Source organism: Mus musculus, chromosome 8 (genome assembly GCF_000001635.26).
Source record: "Mus musculus strain C57BL/6J chromosome 8, GRCm38.p6 C57BL/6J".
Lineage (NCBI taxonomy): Eukaryota > Metazoa > Chordata > Mammalia > Rodentia > Muridae > Mus > Mus musculus.
Window position 1 is genome coordinate 82,017,126 of NC_000074.6, and position 22,685 is coordinate 82,039,810.

At 39.1% G+C, this 22,685-nt stretch overlaps 1 protein-coding gene across 18 annotated transcripts in view; it reads left to right on the forward strand.

Moving 5' to 3' along the window:
- Positions 1–22,685, forward strand: part of Inpp4b (inositol polyphosphate-4-phosphatase, type II) — a 792,047-nt gene that overhangs the window by 674,860 nt on the left and 94,502 nt on the right. For all 18 annotated transcript variants that reach the window (XM_017312729.2, XM_006530858.3, XM_006530854.3 and 15 more), the window contains 2 exons: positions 15,932–16,104; positions 17,256–17,379. In XM_017312729.2, coding sequence (XP_017168218.1) covers positions 15,932–16,104; positions 17,256–17,379 — 297 coding nt within the window. The remainder of the gene's footprint in view (positions 1–15,931; positions 16,105–17,255; positions 17,380–22,685) is intronic.

Genomic DNA, 22,685 nt, shown 5'->3' on the forward strand with positions numbered 1-22,685 from the left:
GCACTCTCAACAGTGTTTCACACTGCAGACATGGGTGGACATCCATCTGCAGCAGCAGCAAGATAGGCATCTTAATCTTTTAAAGCCATTAATATTTCAGAACATGTAGCATAGAATGGTGCTTAAATACTGCTTAAATCTTGAAAACACATGAAAAATAAGTCAGCCTAGTAAGGCCGATGCCTATCCATATTATTGCTCCTAAAATGTGGCTGCCCAGGCAGCTGGGATGAGTTTAGGTATCATTAATATCAGCAGTAACTAAGAATAGAGAGCTGATTCCCTATATCGCTCCTGCAGTTGCCACAGGACACTGTGCCACTGCTTAATTCTAGGGAAAGCCAAGACAAATGAGCAATGCCTTTGAGAAAAGCCACTATTGAGAGTCTTGAGGCTGTTCCTTTGAAAAATGCACCCAAATGTGCCAATTCAAGCAAGACATGATGGTTGTTTTCAGATATAATTTTGGCTTAATGTGGAAAAAAGAAAATAAAATTGTTTTGTTTATTGCAAAAAATTGCATCTGGGCCATTGGGGAGAATTAAAGCAAGCTTATTTGGACCACTGTCTGGAATGTGAGGCACTAGAAGACAAAACAGTATTTCCTGGAACCACAGCTGCACATTACAGCCTAGACTGGAATTGGCAGAGATACTGTAGGTAAAGCCTCTTAACGTAATTCAGGAGGTTTAATTACATAATCGTTAAGTTCACATCAAAATCCAAGAGTTTAATATTCACTGATTTAATCTTTGCAGCCTCAATTTATTATGAAATTGAAGGCATGTGGTGCTACGCAGAGAGCAGATGTCCGTAATTGTGTTTACGTGTATGGAAAATAAAGGGGCAATCTGTGTTTACTGGTTCAGTAGACATTCCCACATAGATATACACACATATGCAAATGTGCATACACATACATTAGTCCACATAAATGCAGACATTGAGAAAATATATTTAATTATTTAAATCTAAACAGGAGAGAAAGCTTGACTTCTCCTAGAACTGTTTATATTCATGATGAAAAAAATGAATAAAGCAAGTCAGAGATATATCTTAGAGCCTCTGCTTTGAAGTAAATGTTCAAAAAAAGAAAAAACCCATACTGCAAATGTAAAGTAGTATTACTGTATTAATTCACCATAAAAGGAAACAAAGTGTCTGCTCTGAGAAAGGACAAATGTGCTAGGAACTCAGGAGACCATCAGAACCATCAAAAGACACGAGCAATGCACACAAATTAAGGCGAGAATGGAAATGGTAATGGGAGGCTATGACCGGAAATCCACCAGGATTCTGGCTTACACTGTGAAACTTACCACATACCAGGAACAACCAAAACCTGTTCCATAACTGTATCCTAGCAGTAGTTTAAAAATATTTGCAGAATTGAATTTATAAAAAAATAAAAAAAAAGAAGAAGCAGAAGTAGTATGGCCTGATGAAACTAATCACTCACATGGTCAACGAGATGGGTCAAAGGGTAAAAGTCCTGCCACCCTCAGGACCCAATTAGTGAACAGACAGAACCAACGTTCTATAGGTTGTCTTCTGACTGATGCATGCCATGGTATATCTCCACAGAGCACAAATAAATTAATAAATGAGAAAATATGGTCTTAAGAATCACTAACAATGATTTTGAATAGATATCAGACAGAATTTGGCATGCCATGTGTACAGTAAATATTAGATAATTAAAATCACTCAGTTCATTGAAAAAATAGAAACATTTTCTTCTATAGCTAGTGGATATGGATAAACATGAGAATATTGATCAAATTGATTTCATTATTAATGAAAATAGTGTGAAGATATTATTGATTAATACATTTTATACTGTTAAACTTCCGTGCAAGCAAGAATATAATAATAATAATAATAATAATAATAAATAATAATGATAATGTGGCATGAAATTAGAAATTCACAGGTGTGTTCTTGTATACTGCATATACATAGTAGATTCAGGACCTAGGCTTATGGAAAATGTTTCTATAAAGCAGATGTTGGGTCTAAATGGTGCTTCCAATGGAAGCAACAAGATTCCTTGGAGACCATCTGAACCTAGGGCTGTGGAGAGGAGCTAAACTCTTGGTTGCTGAACACACAGTAATTTGAACCCAAAATAAATAGTAATGATATTGGATTATAAAGCAAAAATAAGGAGCATATATGAGTCCACAGTAATAAAAGTGATTAGCTAAACAAATAATGCCTTGGAGGAAGGAAATATTGTAAAATGTTTCCACTCTTAGCAGTCTAACTTAAATGAGACTATCCACAAAGTTGAAGAATTAAATATTCAGTGATACTTGTGTGTTAATTATAGCATTAATATAATAAATGAATATTTTAAAAAGCAGTTTCTACTTTGCCAAATTCATTTATAATCATTAAAATCTCATGTCCATGAAACATTGATGAGAGAATACTGATATGTAAGACATAAAAACATACATTTTATTTATGATGGGTATTCCAGTTTATTTGAAATACATTTGTGAGTGTGTGGATGTATCTGCTTATAAACAGAATGCTCTAAATACTTATATCTAGTTGAAATAAAATCCCCATGCATATGCAATCCTCTCTGCTCTTTGTAAAGAGCCTCTATAATGTATTGCCTTTGCTCATAGCATTACTAGGGGTAAACTAGGGAAAGGTAGGCACACGGCTAAACTATCCTTATCAGTAAGAATTTGTACCACAGCATGGATCAAATGCATAGCTTTTCTTGATTTTTTTTTATCAGTTCAAAATCCTTCTGTACTATCTTGGTTGTGTGACAAGTCAGTATAGGGATTGAAAGTGCTACCTGCCTCCATCAAAGAGGCTATAAATTGATAGAAAGTAAAGATATCGTCATTAACCAACTGACTTAGTTAACTAAAGTCATTCTACCTAAGCAGAAGCACATGAAATTTATTTAAGTATTATTAAACATATAATTGCTTGCAAGATGCATATTTATGTATGTTAATACTTTCAATAGTACTATCTAAGGAATTTTCCCCCCCAATGGGGTAATTCTTTTTTTTTTTTTTTAGGTATTTTCCTCATTTACATTTCCCTGTGATCCATCCAATAGCTGACTTTGAGCATCCACTTAAGTGTTTGCTAGGCCTCAGCTTAGTCTCATAAGAGACAGCTATATCTGGGTCCTTTCAGCAAAATCTTGCTAGTGTATGCAGTGGTGTCATCGTATGGAGGCTGATTATGGGATGGATCCCTGGCCCTGAAAAAATGTTCAGCATTCTTAATCATCAGGGAAATGCAAATCAAAACAGCCCTGAGATTCCATCTCACACCAGTCAGAATGGCTAAGATCAAAAATTCAGGTGACAGCAGATGTGGAGCAGCTGGGGAGGATGTGGAGAAAGAGGAACACTCCTCCATTGCTGGTGGGATTGCAAGCTTGTACAACCACTCTGGAAATCAGTCTGGTGGTTCCTCCGAAAATTGGACATCGTACTACCAGAGGATCCAGCAATACCTCTCCTGGGCATATATCCAGAAGATGTTCCAACTTATAATAAGAATACGTGCTCCACTATGTTCATATCAGCCTTATTTATAATAGCCAGAAGCTGGAAAGGACCCAGATGTCCCTAAACAGAGGAATAGATACAGAAAATGTGGTACATTTACACAATGGAGTACTACTCAGCTATTAAAATCAATGAATTTATGAAATTCTTAGGCAAATGGATGGATCTGGAGGATATTATCCTGAGTGAGGTTACCCAATCACAAAAGAACTCACATGATATGCACTCACTGATAAGTGGATATTAACCCAGAAACTTAGAATACCCAAGATACAATCTGCAAAACACAAGAAAATCAAGAAAGAAGACCAAAGTGTGGATACTTTGTTCCTTATCAGAATGGGGAGCAAAATACCCATGGAAGGAGTTACAGAGACAAAGTTTGGAGCTGAGATGGAAGGAAGGACCATCCAGAGACTGCTCCACCCCGGGATCCATCCCATAATCAGCCACCAAACCCAGACACTATTACATATGCCAGCAAGATTTTGCTGACATGACCCTGATATAAGCTGTCTCTTGTGAGGCTATGCCAGTGCCTGGCAAATACAGAATGGGTGCTCACAGTCATCTATTGGATGGAACACAGGGCCCCCAGTGGAGGAGATAGAGAAAGTACCCAAGGAGCTAAAGGGGTCGGCAACCCTAAAGGAGGAACAACAGTATGAACTAACCAGTACCCCCTGAGCTCGTGTCTCTAGATGCATATGTAGCAGAAGATGGCCTACTAGTCCATCATTGGGAGGAGAGGCCCTTGGTCTTCCAAATATTATATGCCCCAGTACAGGGGAATGCCAGGGCTAGGAAGCAGCAGTGTGTGGGTTGGGGAGCAGGGAGGGAGAGGGTATAGGGGACTTTTGGGTAGCATTTGAAATGTAAATGAAAAAATATCTAATAAAATTGTTTAAATAATAAAAAATTAAAAAAATTTTGTTGGAGAGCTGAAATTACTTATAGCTTATAATTTTAATCAATTGATATATGTATTAAGACTATAATAGGATCATATCTATAATGATAGACTTTCTAAAACATTTGAATACAAGGTCATTTTATAATGAGCATTCCTATTAGAAATTTATTATTCTATTATAAAATTATACAATTTATTATGAGATAGCATAGCCATGTGGGATTCAGAAGATACTTAACAGGTATAAAATATGCTGCTTACTTGTTAGTGTAGTGTTGAAAATCATTGAAATTCTGAGTCTCACTATGCCAGGCACGATTTTAGACACAGATGATAAAAGATTGACTAAAACAAACAGAACCCTCATCCTCCTTGAGTCTGTGTTTTAGTTAAAAGGAGGTATTAAAAAATATCACGGGACAGGAAGCATCATATGGTACAGATGGGTTGGTAGGGACAGAGGTATTGGAGAGTATAGAGCAAGTCAAACCAGTTTGAAGGGATGCTGTGGGTCCAAGGTTGGGGGTGTGACATAATCAGTTGACAAAGACTTCATTTAGAAGCTAATGTTTGAGCAAAGACAAGGAAGATAAAGGGGATCAGCATGGCTATCTCAGGGAAGGATTACTGAGGGCAAGAAACAGCTGGTGAGGACATGTGCTTGCCATATGCAGAGAACATCAAGGCTACTGAAACAAAAAGTGAAATGAGAGGCAAGAGGAAGAAGTAAAATTCAAGAGATAAGTGCAGGATGGATCATCTCTCTGAGAAAATTGGGGAGTAGCTGAGAGGCTTAGAGGTGATTAACCCAATGCAGCCTAGAGAAAAACACAGTTTTCTGTTGCAATTAGGATATAAATGGAAAGAGTCAAACCTAGTGTAGATGGTAAGAAACCCAACAATTATATAGGTGGGATATGATGATGCAGTTCTTAGCATGGAGTGGATAAAACAGTACTGAGATACTGTGCCTACTTTGAATGTTATTCCATGAAGTTTTCTGTCAGCTTGAACAGACATCAAAATAATTTAAAAATGTTTAACTAGAGCAATCAAAAGGACAAATGGTCCATGTAGGAGTTATAGAAAATACTAGATGGAATAAATCTTTTTGGAAAGGAACACAGGAAGTCATCTAGAAGGCATTAAGTTTGACATGCAGATATTAGCTATGACATTAAATATAAGAAGCTGAAGTTCTGACAAGCAGATGGAAATTTATTCAAGAATATCAATGATGTGTTGAATGTTCAGAGAATAAGAAATCCATCTATAGATTATTCCTTAAGACACATCAGTGTTACTAGATAAGAAGTACAGAAAAGAGCAACATTTTACTTGAAAATCACCTGTGAGTTAGGATTGTGGCATCCTGCAACCCAGGGTTAAATACTTAGAACAAAATTAGATTGAGTAGTGACTTTGAATTTTGCATTGGTGAAGTCCTTTGTGACAATGAATAGGGTGGTTTTGCTTAATGGGTAGGTATTAAAACCAGAATGGAGAGGACTAAGAAGGAGACAAAGCAAAGGAACTGAGGACAATTGCATATTCATTTAGGAAGGGTGACCAGTAAACAGAAACATGGTAAGATCTGTGGCAGGAAGTGCAGTCAACGGATTGTTACATTTTAAAGTGAAGGAGATAAACAGGAGCATCATGTCATTTGCTCGAGGGAATAAATTAGTAAAAAATGCAGGCTTGGGAAAAAGAAGTCTTGCCAGAATGATGCTTCTAGGTGGGTATTAATGATAAGATCTAGTGCATACAGAATAGAGTTGATGATCTACACTTGAAAGTTCAGTCCCTCATCACAAGTCAGAGGAAAATAAGGACACAAGGGATGAATGTTGGCAGGTGTAGAGATACAGTAACACGGAGAATTGATATTTCTTTATTCCCATCTCATAGAGGGTTATGAACATGGACTCTGATGTCCACAATACTCAGAGGAAGAGTGCTGTAAAACCGGTATGGATGAGCTATAGATTTAACGTACCTTATCACCAACAACTTCTGATGCATTGGTAGACAGGTTTCAGGCCAGATGGGCATTCAAATACACAAAGATAACCTGAGATAGGTTGAGGAAAGGGGAGATGATATTTACAATCCAGAAACTTTAAGACATGTGACTACTGAATGGAACATCCTGATAAATGTATGATCACATTATCTTGGTTAATTGAATATATGTTTAACATTAGTCAATTTTTTATTTATTATTTTTTAATTAGGTATTTTCTTCATTTACATTTCAAACGCTATCCCAAAAGTTCCCCAGACCCTCCCCTGCCCCCAGCCCCAGCCTGACACCATTGCATAGGCCAGCAAGATTTTGCTGAAAGGACCCTGATATAGCCATCTCTTGTGAGGATATGCTGGGGCCTGGCAAACACAGACTGGATGCCCACAGTTAGCTATTAGATGGAACACAGGGTTCCCAATGGAGGAGCTAGAGAAAGTACCCAAGGAGCTAAAGGGATCTGCAACCCTATAGGTGGAACAACAATATGAACTAACCAGTACCCCCGGAGCTTGTGTGTCTAGCTGCATAAGTATCAGAAGATGGCCTAGTCAGCCATCATTGGGACGAGAGGCCCCTTGGTCTTGCAAACATTAGTCAATTTAATCTATGTATAATGTTCTATTTTTATATGTATAAAGAAAGACTAATATTGGATACTATATTCCACTGGCCTAGAACATTGATTAAAGAAAACGTAACAAAAAAAAAACATTGCATATATATTATTAGATGTAGGGTGAAATTGTAGTTATTTCCTTCTTCTAGCTTACAGGATTCTAACTTAGTCAACACAGCATCCACTTGTGCTGCCTTCCCAACTTTATATGCTGCTATTGAAATGACAGCAACTATGTAATATAGACAGACTAGTCATTTCTGTCTGATCCATGACCTCTGGAGCTTGTTTCGACTACTCAACCTACATGGAGACTACAGTCACAAGACTTGAGTTTATTTATAGCCACAAGGCAAGATAAGACTGAGAAATGTGAATCTGTGACTCTTCTTGGTCCAGCGCAACCTGGATTTAAAGCTTCGGGGCTGTAACAGATGCAGAGCTAGCATGATGAACAGATGCAGTTGCTGGAAACGGTCTTAGCAGATTATTTTTTGTTGTTATTTTTTTCATCTTTAATTTTTATTAGATATTTTCTTTATTTACATTTCAAATGTTATCCCCTTTCCTATTTTCCTCTCTGAAAACCCCCTATCCCCTCCCCCTCGCCTTGTTCCCCATCCCACTCACTCCTGCTTCTTTCATTGAAGACGGTGAAGTGAAAAGTTTAGCTGATGTTTAAGCTTATGCAGCTCCTTTGCTGGTTGTCTAAGAGCAAGAATGGAATTTTATAACACTCTTCCCAGCCTGTCAAGGTTTAAACAAACAGGGTCCCTCGACAAGAGCGAAAGTGGCCTCTGTTCTTCTGCTGCTCATTTGTCTTGGACTGAGTATGCGCATTTCTAATTCATCTAAAAGTTGACAAGAACAGTCGCTCACCCCAGAGGACAGTAGAGTGGTTATATTTTAAGATGTTGTTTTGTCCTTTGCTTGAATACTGCCATGTGGGGAAAACAGGAGAAGGACATTCATTCATAGGCTTCTCCCAGCCATGGCTTCCAGAGCCTCCCTCCCAGCCACAGCTTCCAGAGGCTTCCTCACAGCCACAGCCTCCATTTGCTCTGATAGTTATTATTTCTAGACTTTTCCTTAACTTGTGCCTCCTGTCATTTATAATATGGCCTGTCTTGTTTTCTCCTCACTTTTACCTTCCTCTATTCTTTCCTCCTACTTTGATGACATCATGCAAGGTTCCTATTGGCTAACATCCATTATCGCTGCTATCTTAGTTACTTTTCTTGTTCCTTTGGAGAAAAAAAAATACCTGGTAAAACAAGTTAAAGGAAGAGAAATGTACTTTGGATCACAGTTTTATCAATTGCAGCCCTGGATGATGACCCAGGCATGCTGAAGCTGAGTGGCCCATGTAATGGCAGCCGCGAAGCAGAGAGAAGCCCACTCATTCCAGTAGGTTTTTGCCTTTTTCCTCTTAGTCTGTCTGACACCTGTCTGTTCTGATTGAGCTCATGCTAGAGGCTATCCTTCTGTCAGGAAAGTTTGGAGAGGCTCCAGGTATTTGATTTAATAACCTTAGGCCCATCTATTCTTCTACATTGAATTTCAACATTAGCAAGCATAGATAAACACCTCAGTGGTATGGTGAATTCCAGGCCAATCAGACAGTTGGGTTTCAATCCCTGAAACTCACATCCAGGAGGGAGCACAACACAGAGATGTTTTCTGGACTCCAGGAATGTGTCCTGGCATGCAGATGCCCTCACCATGCAGCATAGTAATGACATTTCTAGAAAATAGATCAGTATAATGAGCAGCATTTATTGCATCAAATGCCTACATCTCAGCTTATCTGAGTCATCTAGGTTAGGAGCAGTGTGGTACAAATATCGTTACACTCATCAAAACACAAGATAGGATCATTGTGACCTCATGAAATCACATCTCTCATGGTGGCTGTGTGAAAGCAAAGGAGTAGCTCTGTGGCTTGGATCTGAATCTCTGCTATTTGTTAAAGGCTTGATCCTTTGTGCACCACTCCTGGGAGGTGATGGAGTCTCCAGGAGATCAGACCCCATGAGAAGTATTTAAGTTATTAGGGATTTGGCCCCTAGGGTGTTTGGAGAACCACTCTCTCCATTTCCCTCTTTAGCCGTCTAGCTATGGAATGAGCAATGTACTTCACCCATACTCTCTGTCATTGTCACAAGGAAGCCCACCATAGAGTAATGGATTTAGTCAGCCTGGGACTAGATATTTCAAAGCTTTTAGGCAACATAGATAGAACTTTGCTCTTTTCTAGGTCATTGTATTTTGACTAATACAGTCGGTAATGTAAGGAAGCCAAATCAGTATTTATTAGGGTAAGATAAATGCAAATTGAGTTTTCAATTCCTGGACCACAGTTAGGAAATGAATCATAAAGGCAAGAACAGGAAGAGAACACCCTCAGCCTGCAGAAATAACTATGAAGCAGCCAGACCCCAGCACACGCTCCTTTTCCTCAATTGCCTATCGCTGTCAGGATTTAACCTGCTTTTTCTATTTTCCCCTTAGGATATGTCTAGATTAGAGGCCTCAAGAGGGCCGGTGTCTAGGCTTATGATTAACATTGGCCACATGTATTGACTCACACAAAGAAACTCGCTGTACCTTGTGCTGAGGCATGCTCCCCAGTAATTTACCCTTCCATGCTCATATTGATGACTAGAATACTGTTCACGTGTGCACACCGAAAAGTTGAATTTTCAACACATGCTCACACAGAGGGGCTCAGAAAGAGCTGTAACTTTGCTGTCATAGCATGTGGGTTTTTGAAAGGGACATTCTAAGAGTATAGATCCCCATCCCCATCTCCTGTCCTTAACACTCAACCATGAAGGTGTTTTCATTTTGGTATTAAGTGAGATTTGTGTGTAATATAAAACACATGTTGGATACAGATTGGTTTGTGTTTACCTCAAACCATTGGGCATTTTGTCAGCTTCCTTTGGAGCTACTTCAGCTGTTCCTCTTCATAGAAATTCATGAGAAAATGAACAGAGCTGAGACATCTCTCAGCTCTTTGTAGGGCATTTAGTGGCTATTCGATCTTTTTAGCTTTTCTTCCCCCCCCCATATCTGAAAAGTTGTGATCCCAAAATTAAGACTGTCTACATGCTTTTGTGGAGTTAATTATTTTAAATGAGGAGAGAAAAATCAAATACCTGAGAAGAAAATGGCTCAGCAATTGGCAGGACAGCATTACACCACGCTACAGTTGGTTGCTACATGGCCCTTTTATTTTTCTCCCGAGTAACATAAGAGCCATTGAGCTCAGAGGACACGGACATCCTGTACAGGAAATAGATGGTGTGTGGAGGGGAGGGAGGGCACCCAGCAGTCATCCTTTGAATCCTTTAGCTAGTTTCACTTGAATACATTAGAGAAGGCTGTAAAAGGCTGGGAAGCAGAGATCTGCCTGGATGGCTTCCAGGTTCCATCAGAGCTCAGGAAAAGCTCAGCTAAGCCACATGCATTTTATGTTTTCCTGAGGAAAAATTCTGCTTGTTGGTCTCAGGGTTAAGGAGTCTCAGCAAGTTTTTATGAAGATACTAAAACATTCTCTTCATTTTTTCATCTGCTGCTGAAGGAAGCCCATGAGAGAACTACAATTCAGGGACTGCCAAGGTGATGAGCTATGAGGTACTGATGTGGTGGCAAACCATGATGCAAGCACAGGTGCTCTGCTTCCTAGGCACATCTTACCAATGTGTTTTCCCACGTATACACATGATCATACATGTGTGGTCATACACATGTGTAAAGTGGAAAAAAAACTAAACTCAGGAAAGTACATGTGAGTGCATGCATAGATTTTTACTTTGACCACAATGTAAAAAGAGATGGTTTTGTGTGAAGCACAAAACAGCCACCATGCAAATGGGGGACTATGGAAGGACATGACAGCAATGTGAGAAGAGTGAGCTCTTTTCCCCCAACCAATCATCAGCTTTAATAAGAAAATGGAAGCATAGTTTGCTCCTTGTAAGAACGCCATGAAATGTTCATTGTAGTAGGAAGACCATTTACGATCTGAACTCTGCCTCTCTCTGGCCCTCCATAGCCTAATGTGCTCACGTCAGAACTTGGGATTTGCAGAGTGCACTGGGTGTTAACATGGGAAAGAAACATGTAGTCATTGCAGTTGGCTGGGGCAGTTCCTTTAACTACTGGCAGAGCTGATAGTTTCTCTTTATAAAAGATACATATCTGTTACCTTCCTTGATGCCTTGTGTGTCTCCATAGAAAGCATACTGTCTTCCTCAAGTCATCTTACCATGCTCAAACACTTCCAACTCTTCAATTATAACGGTCTTCTAAATTCTCATTTTTCTTAAATTATAATCAAAAGTATATAATCACTATTTTTTTATAGAATGTGTGGTATTAAATGGAGATGCTGGAATGTTGCTAGTGAGTGAAATGCCTCCTGTTTCTCTTCAGTTTAGAGTACCTTTGTATTTCTATCCCTATTCTAGTAAAACTAGAAATGGTCTCTATCTTTCTCTCTTTTGTTTCCACCTCTGTCCCTCTCTCTTCTACTTTCCTCTATCCCACACTCTCTCATTCTGAAATTTATAAGTGGCCTGTGAAGCTTCCACTTTCAAAAACCTTTAAGAAAAGCAAACAGCTGTATTTCGCTTGAATTGACAAGCTCATTCAAGGACAAAAACCTATACACTTAAGTTAGCTTTTTGTTTTCAAAGTAGAAAGAGCACATCACACCCCTGAGCAAGCTACTACCCCTTTGGCATGGGAGAGTGTGATTCAAGATGCTTAAGCAGTAGATACATGTTCTTTGAGAACTATGCAAATGTAACAAGGAAAATGTTTTATTCATTCTTGAATTAAATGACTGACAACGTAGTTCTACTTCAGCCTGATAAAGCAGCTCCACCTACTGCACAAAAGCTGTATTTCCTGCCTGATAATTCCACAGTGGGACCTCAAACCTACAGAACCAATCACAGGACAGAACATGGTTGTAGTTAACTTTCAACATTGAACTATGAGTAAACTTATCAGAACTGTCTTTTCCTAGTGTTTTAATATGTAAGGGTGTGTGATATCAACACACACACACACACACACACACACACACACACATGCAAATACTTTTTCACATTGAGGATAACAGGTACAGAATGAGAGAGGATGGGGTATACAAATAAGTATGGAAGATATATGGTAACACAGAGCATTGTTTGTTGGCACCTGAAATGTTATTTATTCAAAAATAAGTCATCTTTCCCATTTTCTTATGTAATCAATGGTATAAGAATCATGTCAGTTGAATCACTGTTCATATTTAAGCCTGAAGCATAAGCAGACTCTTTGTCAAATGAAACCAGCTGTAATAAGCTTTCCTTGAATTTCTCCTTTTCTAGTGTTTTCTTTTCCCCCAATACTAACACTTAAGTCTACAATATCTCTTGGAAAGATGAAACATAATGTATTGTTTACATTGTAGCATTTCTCTCTTTATGAAGCTTGAGGTCATTCATTTTCCTATCAACCATTTGAATTAGGTCATTTAGTTTATATTATCACAACAGAAAATAAATAATAGTGAATGCAGCACAGCCCTCATGTGATTTGTTTTTTTATCATTCTTTACTGTTCTTTTAAGGTCTTAACTGATAACTGACGTTGTTGTTCTGAGAATATGATGTTATCACAAACCTACTTGTTAATTACTTTTTAAAAAAATCTTCCATCATTTATGTTGTATTTGTCAATCCACCTTTAATTTATTTAGATTGTAATAGACTGTCACAAAACCCCAAATCTGTATTTAATATTTCTCAACTCTTCGTTCTCTAAGTAAATTAAAATACGGTATAATTTGTTCATAAATCATAGGTCAAATTCATAATTATATAGTTGATAAATGTTAGAAATCTAGACATGTAAGTACCCTAACTGGTTTTGATTTTTCCTATTATTAAAAATAGATTTTTTTCTATAGATATATCCTGATTACAGTTTTCCCTTCCTCTACTCCTCCTAGATCCTTCCCACCTGCCTGACCATTTGCATCCACCCCCTTCCTGTCTCTCATTAGAAAAGAACAGACTTCTAAGAAATGATAACAAACCATAACAAATTAAATATAATAAAACCACAACAACCATCACATTGAAGTTGGGCAAGACAAACCAAAGGAGGAAAAGAGACCAGAGAGAAGGCACAAGAATGAGAGACCTACCCACTCACACACTCAGGAGTCTGATAAAAATAATACGAAAAAGAAAGCTAGAATAAATATGCAGAGGACATGGTGCAGACATTTTGACTGTGAAACTAGACCACTAATCAAGGAGTGTAACTGGAGGGATCCATGACTATATATATATATATATATATGTATATATATATATATATATAGAGAGAGAGAGAGAGAGAGAGAGAAGAGAGCAAAGGATGGCCCTGTCTAACATCAATGGGAGGGGAGGTCCTTGTTCCTGTGGAGGTTTGATGTCCCAGTGTAGGTGGATGCTGAAGTGGTGCAGTAGGAGTGGGAGGAGCACCCTTATAGAGGCAAAGGGAGGGGGAGAGAGTGGATGTGGGATGTGGGAGCTGGGGGAAGTGTAACCAGGACGTGGGATATGATTTGAGATGTAAACGAATAGAATGATAAATTGAGAGAGAAAGAGAGAGAGAGAGAGAGAGAGAGAGAGAGAGAGAGAGAGGGAGAGAGAGGGAGAGAGAGAGAGAGAGAGGTAGAGAGAGAGAGAGAGAGAGAGATTAGTGCTAGAGAGATAGCTCCCTGAGTAATGTATGTGATTTGCAAAGGCCTGATTTGGATCCAGTCCTGTCACTCCTTCTTCATTAAGTAAAATGTATAAAACAAAATCCAACCAATCAGTATCCAAGAAAAAGGCCAAGCATGATGAAGTACCCTCCTAGTTTTAACAATGGACAGCAGAGAGAAAGGACAGAGCCCAAAGCTCATTGGCCAGAGGCTTTAGCCAGTGGGTGAGTTTCAGGTTCAGTTTGAGACTATCTCAAATTAAAAGATAGGAACAATGGAGGAAAATGCAAGTGTGTCTCTACACAGGGACAGAGGCACCCATACCTGTACACCTAGTTGCACACGTGTACATACACATACACACACACACACACACACACACACACACCATTCTCTAAAATCCCTATTTGGAACTCTAATAATGTCAAAAGTTTGACTTTTTCATATATGCCTGAATTTTACAAAAACATATACAATTTTGTCATAAATTGACCCATTCCTTGACAATTTTGGCGTCTGCTAAAAGCTAGCCCTGTTCTAGTTTCTGGGGATTTAGTGATTAAAAAATAAAATTCCTCTCCCTTGCTGAGTTTCTTCTTCAAAAGTATTCCCACATAGCAATATCAGAGTGAAGAGGGACACCGGCCTTGGGAAAGACAAACACACGGAGGGAGGGAAGGAGAGAGGGAGGGAGGGAGGGAGGGAGGCAGCTTCTTCCAGGACAGAGGTTCCAACCTAAGTTTCCAGAGAAGATAAACCATCAGATAGAGAAGTAGAGAAAAGAACATTTCTAGAAGAGACTATCTTCAAAGTCCCTAGAGTGAAAGTAGAGCATGCTGCAAGATAATTTAATACACTTAGAACTCAACATAGCAAACATTTTTAAAAAAGAGTTATTTATTTTATGTACATGACTATACTGCCACTGTTGTCGGACACACCAGAAGAGGGCATCAAATTCTATTACAGATGATTGTGAGCCACCATGTAGTTGCTGAGAATTTAACTCAGGACCTCTGGAAGAGCAGTTGGTGCTCTTAACCAGTGAGCCATCTCTCCAGCCACAGTTTTCTTTCTTCTTTTCCTTTCTTCCTTCCTTCCTTCCTTCCTTCCTTCCTTCCTTCCTTCCTTCCTTCCTTCCTTCCTTCCTTCCTTCCTTCCTTCTCTTTTTTCATTCTTTCTTCCTTTTTCAGATTTATTTATTAATTCCATATACAGTGTTCTGCCTGCATGTATGTCTGCAGGCCAGAAGAGGGCACCAGATCTATAGATGGTTATGAGCCACAATATGGTTGCTGGGAATTGAACTCAGGACCTCTGGAAGACCAGCTACTGCTCTTAACCTGTGAGCCATCTTTCTACCCTGCAAATGATTTTTTTTAAGGTGGTACTAGAACAAGTGTGCAGAGGTGTAGGATGCTTCATAAATTTTGACTTATCCTACATGTGATGGTTTTGCTTGCTTAGCTTTTGTTGCTTTATATGAGTTGAATAAGGAGAGGGAAGCAGCAAAATGGAATTCAGACTGACTGAAAAGTTCCCATCCACACTACAGAGGAAGGGCAGGATCTGAGGATGATAGAGACAAGAAAGGAGTAAGTTAGGGAGAGAGCAGGAATCAAACCTAAGGATAACAGTGCATGATGGGCACAACAAGGGGAAGATTGATATCAGATGAGCCACCATGGGAGAAAAGCTGAATTGATGGTCACGTTTCTATGAAATCTTTGGGAGAAATCCAGCAAAAAAAAAATCTGTCTCCAGCATAGAAAGAAATTGGTGCATCATTAACAGACAGGCAGGGAGTGCTGACCTTAGAGAAGAGTGAAGTAGAAAGGCAGCCTACGGCCTTATATGACACGCATCTAGCTACAACAGGAGACTGGCTGTAGACTTGAATTCAGGGAAATTGCTGGACTTAGAAATTTTCAACACTATTCTTCATGAATCATTGATAGGAGCAAGGTCATGGAAACACTGAGAGGTACACGTTTATGGAACATATTGGTTCTATACTCAAAGCCTCATTCTCATCTTTCCCGCTGTTCTTTCTCCATATGCCCTGCCACAGAGGACTGGTATGAACAGCTGCACCCACTCATCCTTACCTTGAAGGAGTGCATGGGAGAAGTGGTGAACCGAGCAAAGCAATCCCTGACATTTGTACTGCTTCAGGAACTGGCCTACAGTCTGCCCCAGTGTTTGATGCTGACTCTGAGAAGAGACATTGTCTTCAGTCAGGCGGTGGGTGCCCCTTGATGTGTATACAGAACACTGTTGAATTGCTAATGCTCTGTCCTTGGTGGAGGTTAAGCTCTTTGCTTGGTTTTATTTTTAAAGATCCTTTTTCCAAATTCTGGTACCCTGTTTTGTTTATATAAATAAATAGGCTGACTAGATCATGAACAATTTCTGAACTATTGGTATTTCTTCATGGAAAAGATGCATATTTTTTCTTGAACAGTGGATGGAGTCTGTGAGGAGGATACAGTGGTTCCTTGTATCATTCCCTGGGACTGCCTAAAGGTGAAAAGGAAGGGACTGCCACCTTGCACTGCAGGTGATGGCCAAGAACTCACTGAAGGGGACGTTTGCATATAACTCCTTATTTATTTGGCTTCCTCATAAATATCAGGGCAGGGTTTCACATTGGTCTCTCCTCTCATTTATAAAAGATGTTTGCAGGGCTGTAAGATTTGTTCATAAGGGCTTGCACAATCACCTGCTTTGGCTATATCCAACCCTAATCATGACTCTAAGACCAGGTCTACCACTAGTGCAGTGCTTTCTGCATTTCTTTCTCTCCCCTTTCTCCACTCCACAGTTCACTTTCAGAGGTCAAGTACATGAAGCATGAAGGGAAGGAGACAGCAATTCTTCACTTTGTAAGCAGTCTATGCAAAGGGGAGATTTTAACCAAATTGCCCCATTACCAGTACACGATGTCATTAGTGGTCCAGTGGTAGAGAGAGCTAATCAGGCATTGAACTCCCCCTTAAGCCTGCTTATTAATGATTTGCTTTTAGTGACTCTAGTCACATGTGCAAAAACAAAATAATAGCATAATTTGAAAAATCTTAAGAATGTTTAATGGTGCCATCGTTATAGGTGGTAGACATACAATTCAAAGGCTTTCTACCATGATTCTGAAATCCATTTATCTAGCTCTACCTTCCTTCCAATTCTGTCTTCCAAAGCCTTTCGACAATGCTGCTCTAGATCAAAGACCATCAATTTATTTTAATAAATATGCGCCAACTTTAGCAGCTTTGTTATATATGCTTGAAGAATTTTAATTAAATCTGTGATGTCAAAAAAGTCTGAAGATATTTAAAAACTGAAGTGATATAAGTTTGCTGACCCTAGTAAATTTCTTGAATGGTTTCTTTTCTCAGCTTGCTGGATTGGTTTGTGGTTTTATCATCAAATTACATACAAGTTTGCATGACCCTGGCTTCCTACAGCAGCTTCATACAGTGGGCTTGATAGTACAATACGAAGGACTGCTAAGTACTTACAGTAAGTATTGCATGAGTTTATTTATTTTTTTTTTAGAACCAGATGTCAGTTTTTATTTTCTCCTGCAGCAAGAAGTTTCACAGGGCAAGCATATTTGTCCCCAGATTCATTGGCATTGAGACCTGACTTCTCTGCCCACCTAATCCAGATTTTTTCATTTTTATTAGGTATTTAGCTCATTTACATTTCCAATGCTATACCAAAAGTCCCCCATACCCACCCACCCCCACTCCCCTACCCACCCACTCCCCCATTTTGGCCCTGGCGTTCCCCTGATGGGAACATGGGGCATATAAAGTTTGCAAGTCCAATGGGCCTCTCTTTGCAGTGATGGCCAACTAGGCCATCTTTTGATACATATGCAGCTAGAGACAAGAGCTCCGGGGTACTGCTTAGTTCATATTGTTGTTCCACATATAGGGTTGCAGTTCCCTTTAGTTCCTTGGGTGCTTTCTCTAGTTCCTCCATTGGGGGCCCTGTGGTCCATTCAATAGCTGACTGTGAGCATCCACTTCTGTGTTTGCTAGGCCCTGGCATAGTCTCACAAGAGACAGCTCTCTCTGGGTCCTTTCAGCAAAATCTTGCTAGTGTATGCAATGGTGTCAGTGTTTGGAAGCTGATCATGGGAAGGATCTCTGGATATGGCAATCACTAGATGGTCCATCCTTTCGTCACACTTCCAAATTTTGTCTCTGTAAATCCTTCCACGGGTGTTTTGTTTCCTATTCTAAGAAGGGGCAAAGTGTCCACACTTTGTTCTTCGTTCTCTTGAGTTTAATGTTTTTAGAAAATTATATCTAATATCTTGGGTATCCTAAGTTTCTGGGCTAATATCCACTTATCAGTGAGTACATATTGTGAGAGTTCCTTTGTGATTGGGTTACCTCACTCAGGATGATGCCCTCCAGGTCCATCCATTTGGCTAGGAATTTCATAAATTCATTCTTTCTAATAGCTGAGTAGTACTCTATTGTGTAAATGTACCACATTTTCTGTATCCATTCCTCTGTTGAGGGGCATCTGGGTTCTTTCCAGTTTCTGGCTATTATAAATAAGGCTGCTATGAACATAGTGGAGCATGTGTCCTTCTTACCAGTTGGGGCATCTTCTGGATAAATGTCCAGGAGAGGTATTGCTGGATCCTCCGGTAGTACTATGTCCAATTTTCTGAGGAACCGCCAGACTGATTTCCAGAGTGGTTGTACAAGCCTGCAATCCCACCAACAATGGAGGAGTGTTCCTCTTTCTCCACATCCACGCCAGCATCTGCTGTCACCTGAATTTTTGATCTTAGCCATTCTGACTGGTGTGAGGTGGAATCTCAGGGTTGTTTTGATTTGCATTTCCCTGATGATTAAGGATGTTGAACATTTTTTCAGGTGCTTCTCTGCCATTCGGTATTCCTCAGGTGAGAATTCTTTGTTCAGTTCTGAGCCCCATTTTTTAATGGGGTTGTTCGATTTTCTGAAGTCCACCTTCTTGAGTTCTTTATATATGTTGGATATTAGCCCCCTATCTGATTTAGGATAGGTAAAGATCCTTTCCCAATCTGTTGGTGGTCTTTTTGTCTTGTTGACGGTGTCTTTTGCCTTGCAGAAACTTTGGAGTTTCATTAGGTCCCATTTGTCAATTCTCGATCTTACAGCACATGCCATTGCTGTTCTGTTCAGGAATTTTTCCCCTGTGCCCATATCTTCAAGGCTTTTCCCCACTTTCTCCTCTATAAGTTTCAGTGTCTCTGGTTTTATGTGAAGTTCTTTGATCCACTTAGATTTGACCTTAGTACAAGGAGATAAGTATGGATCGATTCGCATTCTTCTACATGATAACAACCAGTTGTGCCAGCACCAATTGTTGAAAATGCTGTCTTTCTTCCACTGTATGGTTTTAGCTCCCTTGTCGAAGATCAAGTGACCATAGGTGTGTGGGTTCATTTCTGGGTCTTCAATTCTATTCCATTGGTCTACTTGTCTGTTTCTATACCAGTGCCATGCAGTTTTTATCACAATTGCTCTGTAGTAAAGCTTTAGGTCAGGCATGGTGATTCCACCAGAGGTTCTTTTATCCTTGAGAAGAATTTTTGCTATCCTAGGTTTTTTGTTATTCCAGATGAATTTGCAAATTGCTCCTTCTAATTCGTTGAAGAATTGAGTTGGAATTTTGATGGGGATTGCATTGAATCTGTAGATTGCTTTTGGCAAGATAGCCATTTTTACAATGTTGATCCTGCCAATCCATGAGCATGGGAGATCTTTCCATCTTCTGAGATCTTCTTTAATTTCTTTCTTCAGAGATTTGAAGTTTTTATCATACAGATCTTTTACCTCCTTAGTTAGAGTTACGCCAAGATATTTTATACTATTTGTGACTATTGAGAAGGGTGTTGTTTCCCTAATTTCTTTCTCAGCCTGTTTATTCTTTGTATAGAGAAAGGCCATTGACTTGTTTGAGTTTATTTTATATCCAGCTACTTCACCGAAGCTGCTTATCAGGTTTAGGAGTTCTCTGGTAGAATTTTTAGGGTCATTTATATATACTATCATATCATCTGCAAAAAGTGATATTTTGACTTCCTCTTTTCCAATTTGTATCCCCTTGATCTCCTTTTGTTGTCGAATTGCTCTGGCTAATACTTCAAGTACTATGTTGAAAAGGTAGGGAGAAAGTGGGCAGCCTTGTCTAGTCCCTGATTTTAGTGGGATTGCTTCCAGCTTCTCTCCATTTACTTTGATGTTGGCTACTGGTTTGCTGTAGATTGCTTTTATCATGTTTAGGTATGGGCCTTGAATTCCTGATCTTTCCAAAACTTTTATCATGAATGGGTGTTGAATCTTGTCAAATGCTTTTTCTGCATCTAACGAGATGATCATGTGGTTTTTGTCTTTGAGTTTGTTTATATAATGGATTACATTGATGGATTTTCGTATATTAAACCATCCCTGCATTCCTGGAATAAAACCTACTTGGTCCGGATGGATGATTGCTTTAATATGTTCTTGGATTTGGTTAGCAAGAATTTTATTGAGGATTTTTGCATCGATATTCATAAGAGAAATTGGTCTGAAGTTCTCTATCTTTGTTGAATCTTTCTGTGGTTTAGGTATCAGAGTAATTGTGGCTTCATAAAATGAGTTGGGTAGAGTACCTTCTACTTCTATTTTGTGAAATAGTTTGTGCAGAACTGGAATTAGATCTTCTTTGAAGTTCTGATAGAACTCTGCACTAAACCCGTCTGGTCCTGGGCTTTTTTTGGCTGGGAGACTATTAATAACTGCTTCTATTTCTTTAGGTGATATGGGACTGTTTAGATGGTCAACTTGATCCTGACTCAACTTTGGTACCTGGTATCTGTCCAGAAATTTGTCCATTTCGTCCAGGTTTTCCAGTTTTGTTGAGTATAACCTTTTGTAGAAGGATCTGATGGTGTTTTGGATTTCTTCAGGATCTGTTGTTATGTCTCCCTTTTCATTTCTGATTTTGTTAATTAGGATTTTGTCCCTGTGCCCTTTAGTAAGTCTAGCTAAAGGTTTATCTATCTTGTTGATTTTCTCAAAGAACCAACTCCTTGTTTGGTTAATTCTTTGAATAGTTCTTCTTGTTTCCACTTGGTTGATTTCACCCCTGAGTTTGATTATTTCCTGCCGTCTACTCCTCTTGGGTGAATTTGCTTCCTTTTTTTCTAGAGCTTTTAGATGTGTTGTCAAGCTGCTAGTATGTGCTCTCTCCCGTTTCTTCTTGGAGGCACTCAGAGCTATGAGTTTCCCTCTTAGAAATGCTTTCATTGTGTCCCAAAGGTTTGGGTACGTTCTGGCTTCATTTTCATTAAACTCTAAAAAGTCTTTAATTTCTTTCTTTATTCCTTCCTTGACCAAGGTATCATTGAGAAGAGTGTTGTTCAGTTTCCACGTGAATGTTGGCTTTCCATTATTTATGTTGTTATTGAAGATCAGTCTTAGGCCATGGTGGTCTGATAGGATACATGGGACAATTTCAATATTTTTGTATCTGTTGAGGCCTGTTTTGTGACCAATTATATGGTCAATTTTGGAGAAGGTCCCGTGAGGTGCTGAGAAGAAGGTATATCCTTTTGTTTTAGGATAAAATGTTCTGTAGATATCTGTTAGGTCCATTTGTTTCATAACTTCTGTTAGTTTCACTGTGTCCCTGTTTAGTTTCTGTTTCCACGATCTGTCCCTTGATGAAAGTGGTGTGTTGAAGTCTCCCACTATTATTGTGTGAGGTGCAATGTGTGCTTTGAGCTTTACTAAAATGTCTTTAATGAATGTGGCTGCCCTTGCATTTGGAGCGTAGATATTCAGAATTGAGAGTTCCTCTTGGAGGATTTTACCTTTGATGAGTATGAAGTGTCCCTCCTTGTCTTTTTTGATAACTTTGGGTTGGAAGTCGATTTTATCCGATATTAGAATGGCTACTCCAGCCTGTTTCTTCAGACCATTTGCTTGGAAAATTGTTTTCCAGCCTTTCACTCTGAGGTAGTGTCTGTCTTTTTCCCTGAGATGGGTTTCCTGTAAGCAGCAGAATGTTGGGTCCTGTTTGTGTAGCCAGTCTGTTAGTCTATGTCTTTTTATTGGGGAATTGAGTCCATTGATATTAAGAGATATTAAGGAAAAGTAATTGTTGCTTCCTTTTATTTTTGTTGTTAGAGCTGGCATTCTGTTCTTGTGGCTGTCTTCTTTTTGGTTTGTTGAGGGATTACTTTCTTGTTTGTTCTAGGGCGTGATTTCCGTCCTTGTATTGCTTCTTTTCTGTTATTATCCTTTGAAGGGCTGGATTCGTGGAAAGATATTGTGTGAATTTGGTTTTGTCGTGGAATACTTTGGTTTCTCCATCTATGGTAATTGAGAGTTTGGCCGGGTATAGTACCCTGGGCTGGCATTTGTGTTCTCTTAGTGTCTGTATAACATCTGTCCAGGCTCTTCTGGCTTTCATAGTCTCTGGTGAAAAGTCTGGTGTAATTCTGATAGGCCTTCCTTTATATGTTACTTGACCTTTCTCCCTTACTGCTTTTAATATTCTATCTTTATTTAGTGCATTTGTTGTTCTGATTATTATGTGTCGGGAGGAATTTCTTTTCTGGTCCAGTCTATTTGGAGTTCTGTAGGCTTCTTGTATGCTCATGGGCATCTCTTTCTTTATGTTTGGGAAGTTTTCATCAATTATTTTGTTGAAGATGTTTGCTGGTCCTTTGAGTTGAAAATCTTCATTCTCATCCACTCCCATTATGTGTAGGTTTGGTCTTCTCATTGTGTCCTGGATTTCCTGGATGTTTTGAGTTAGGATCCTTT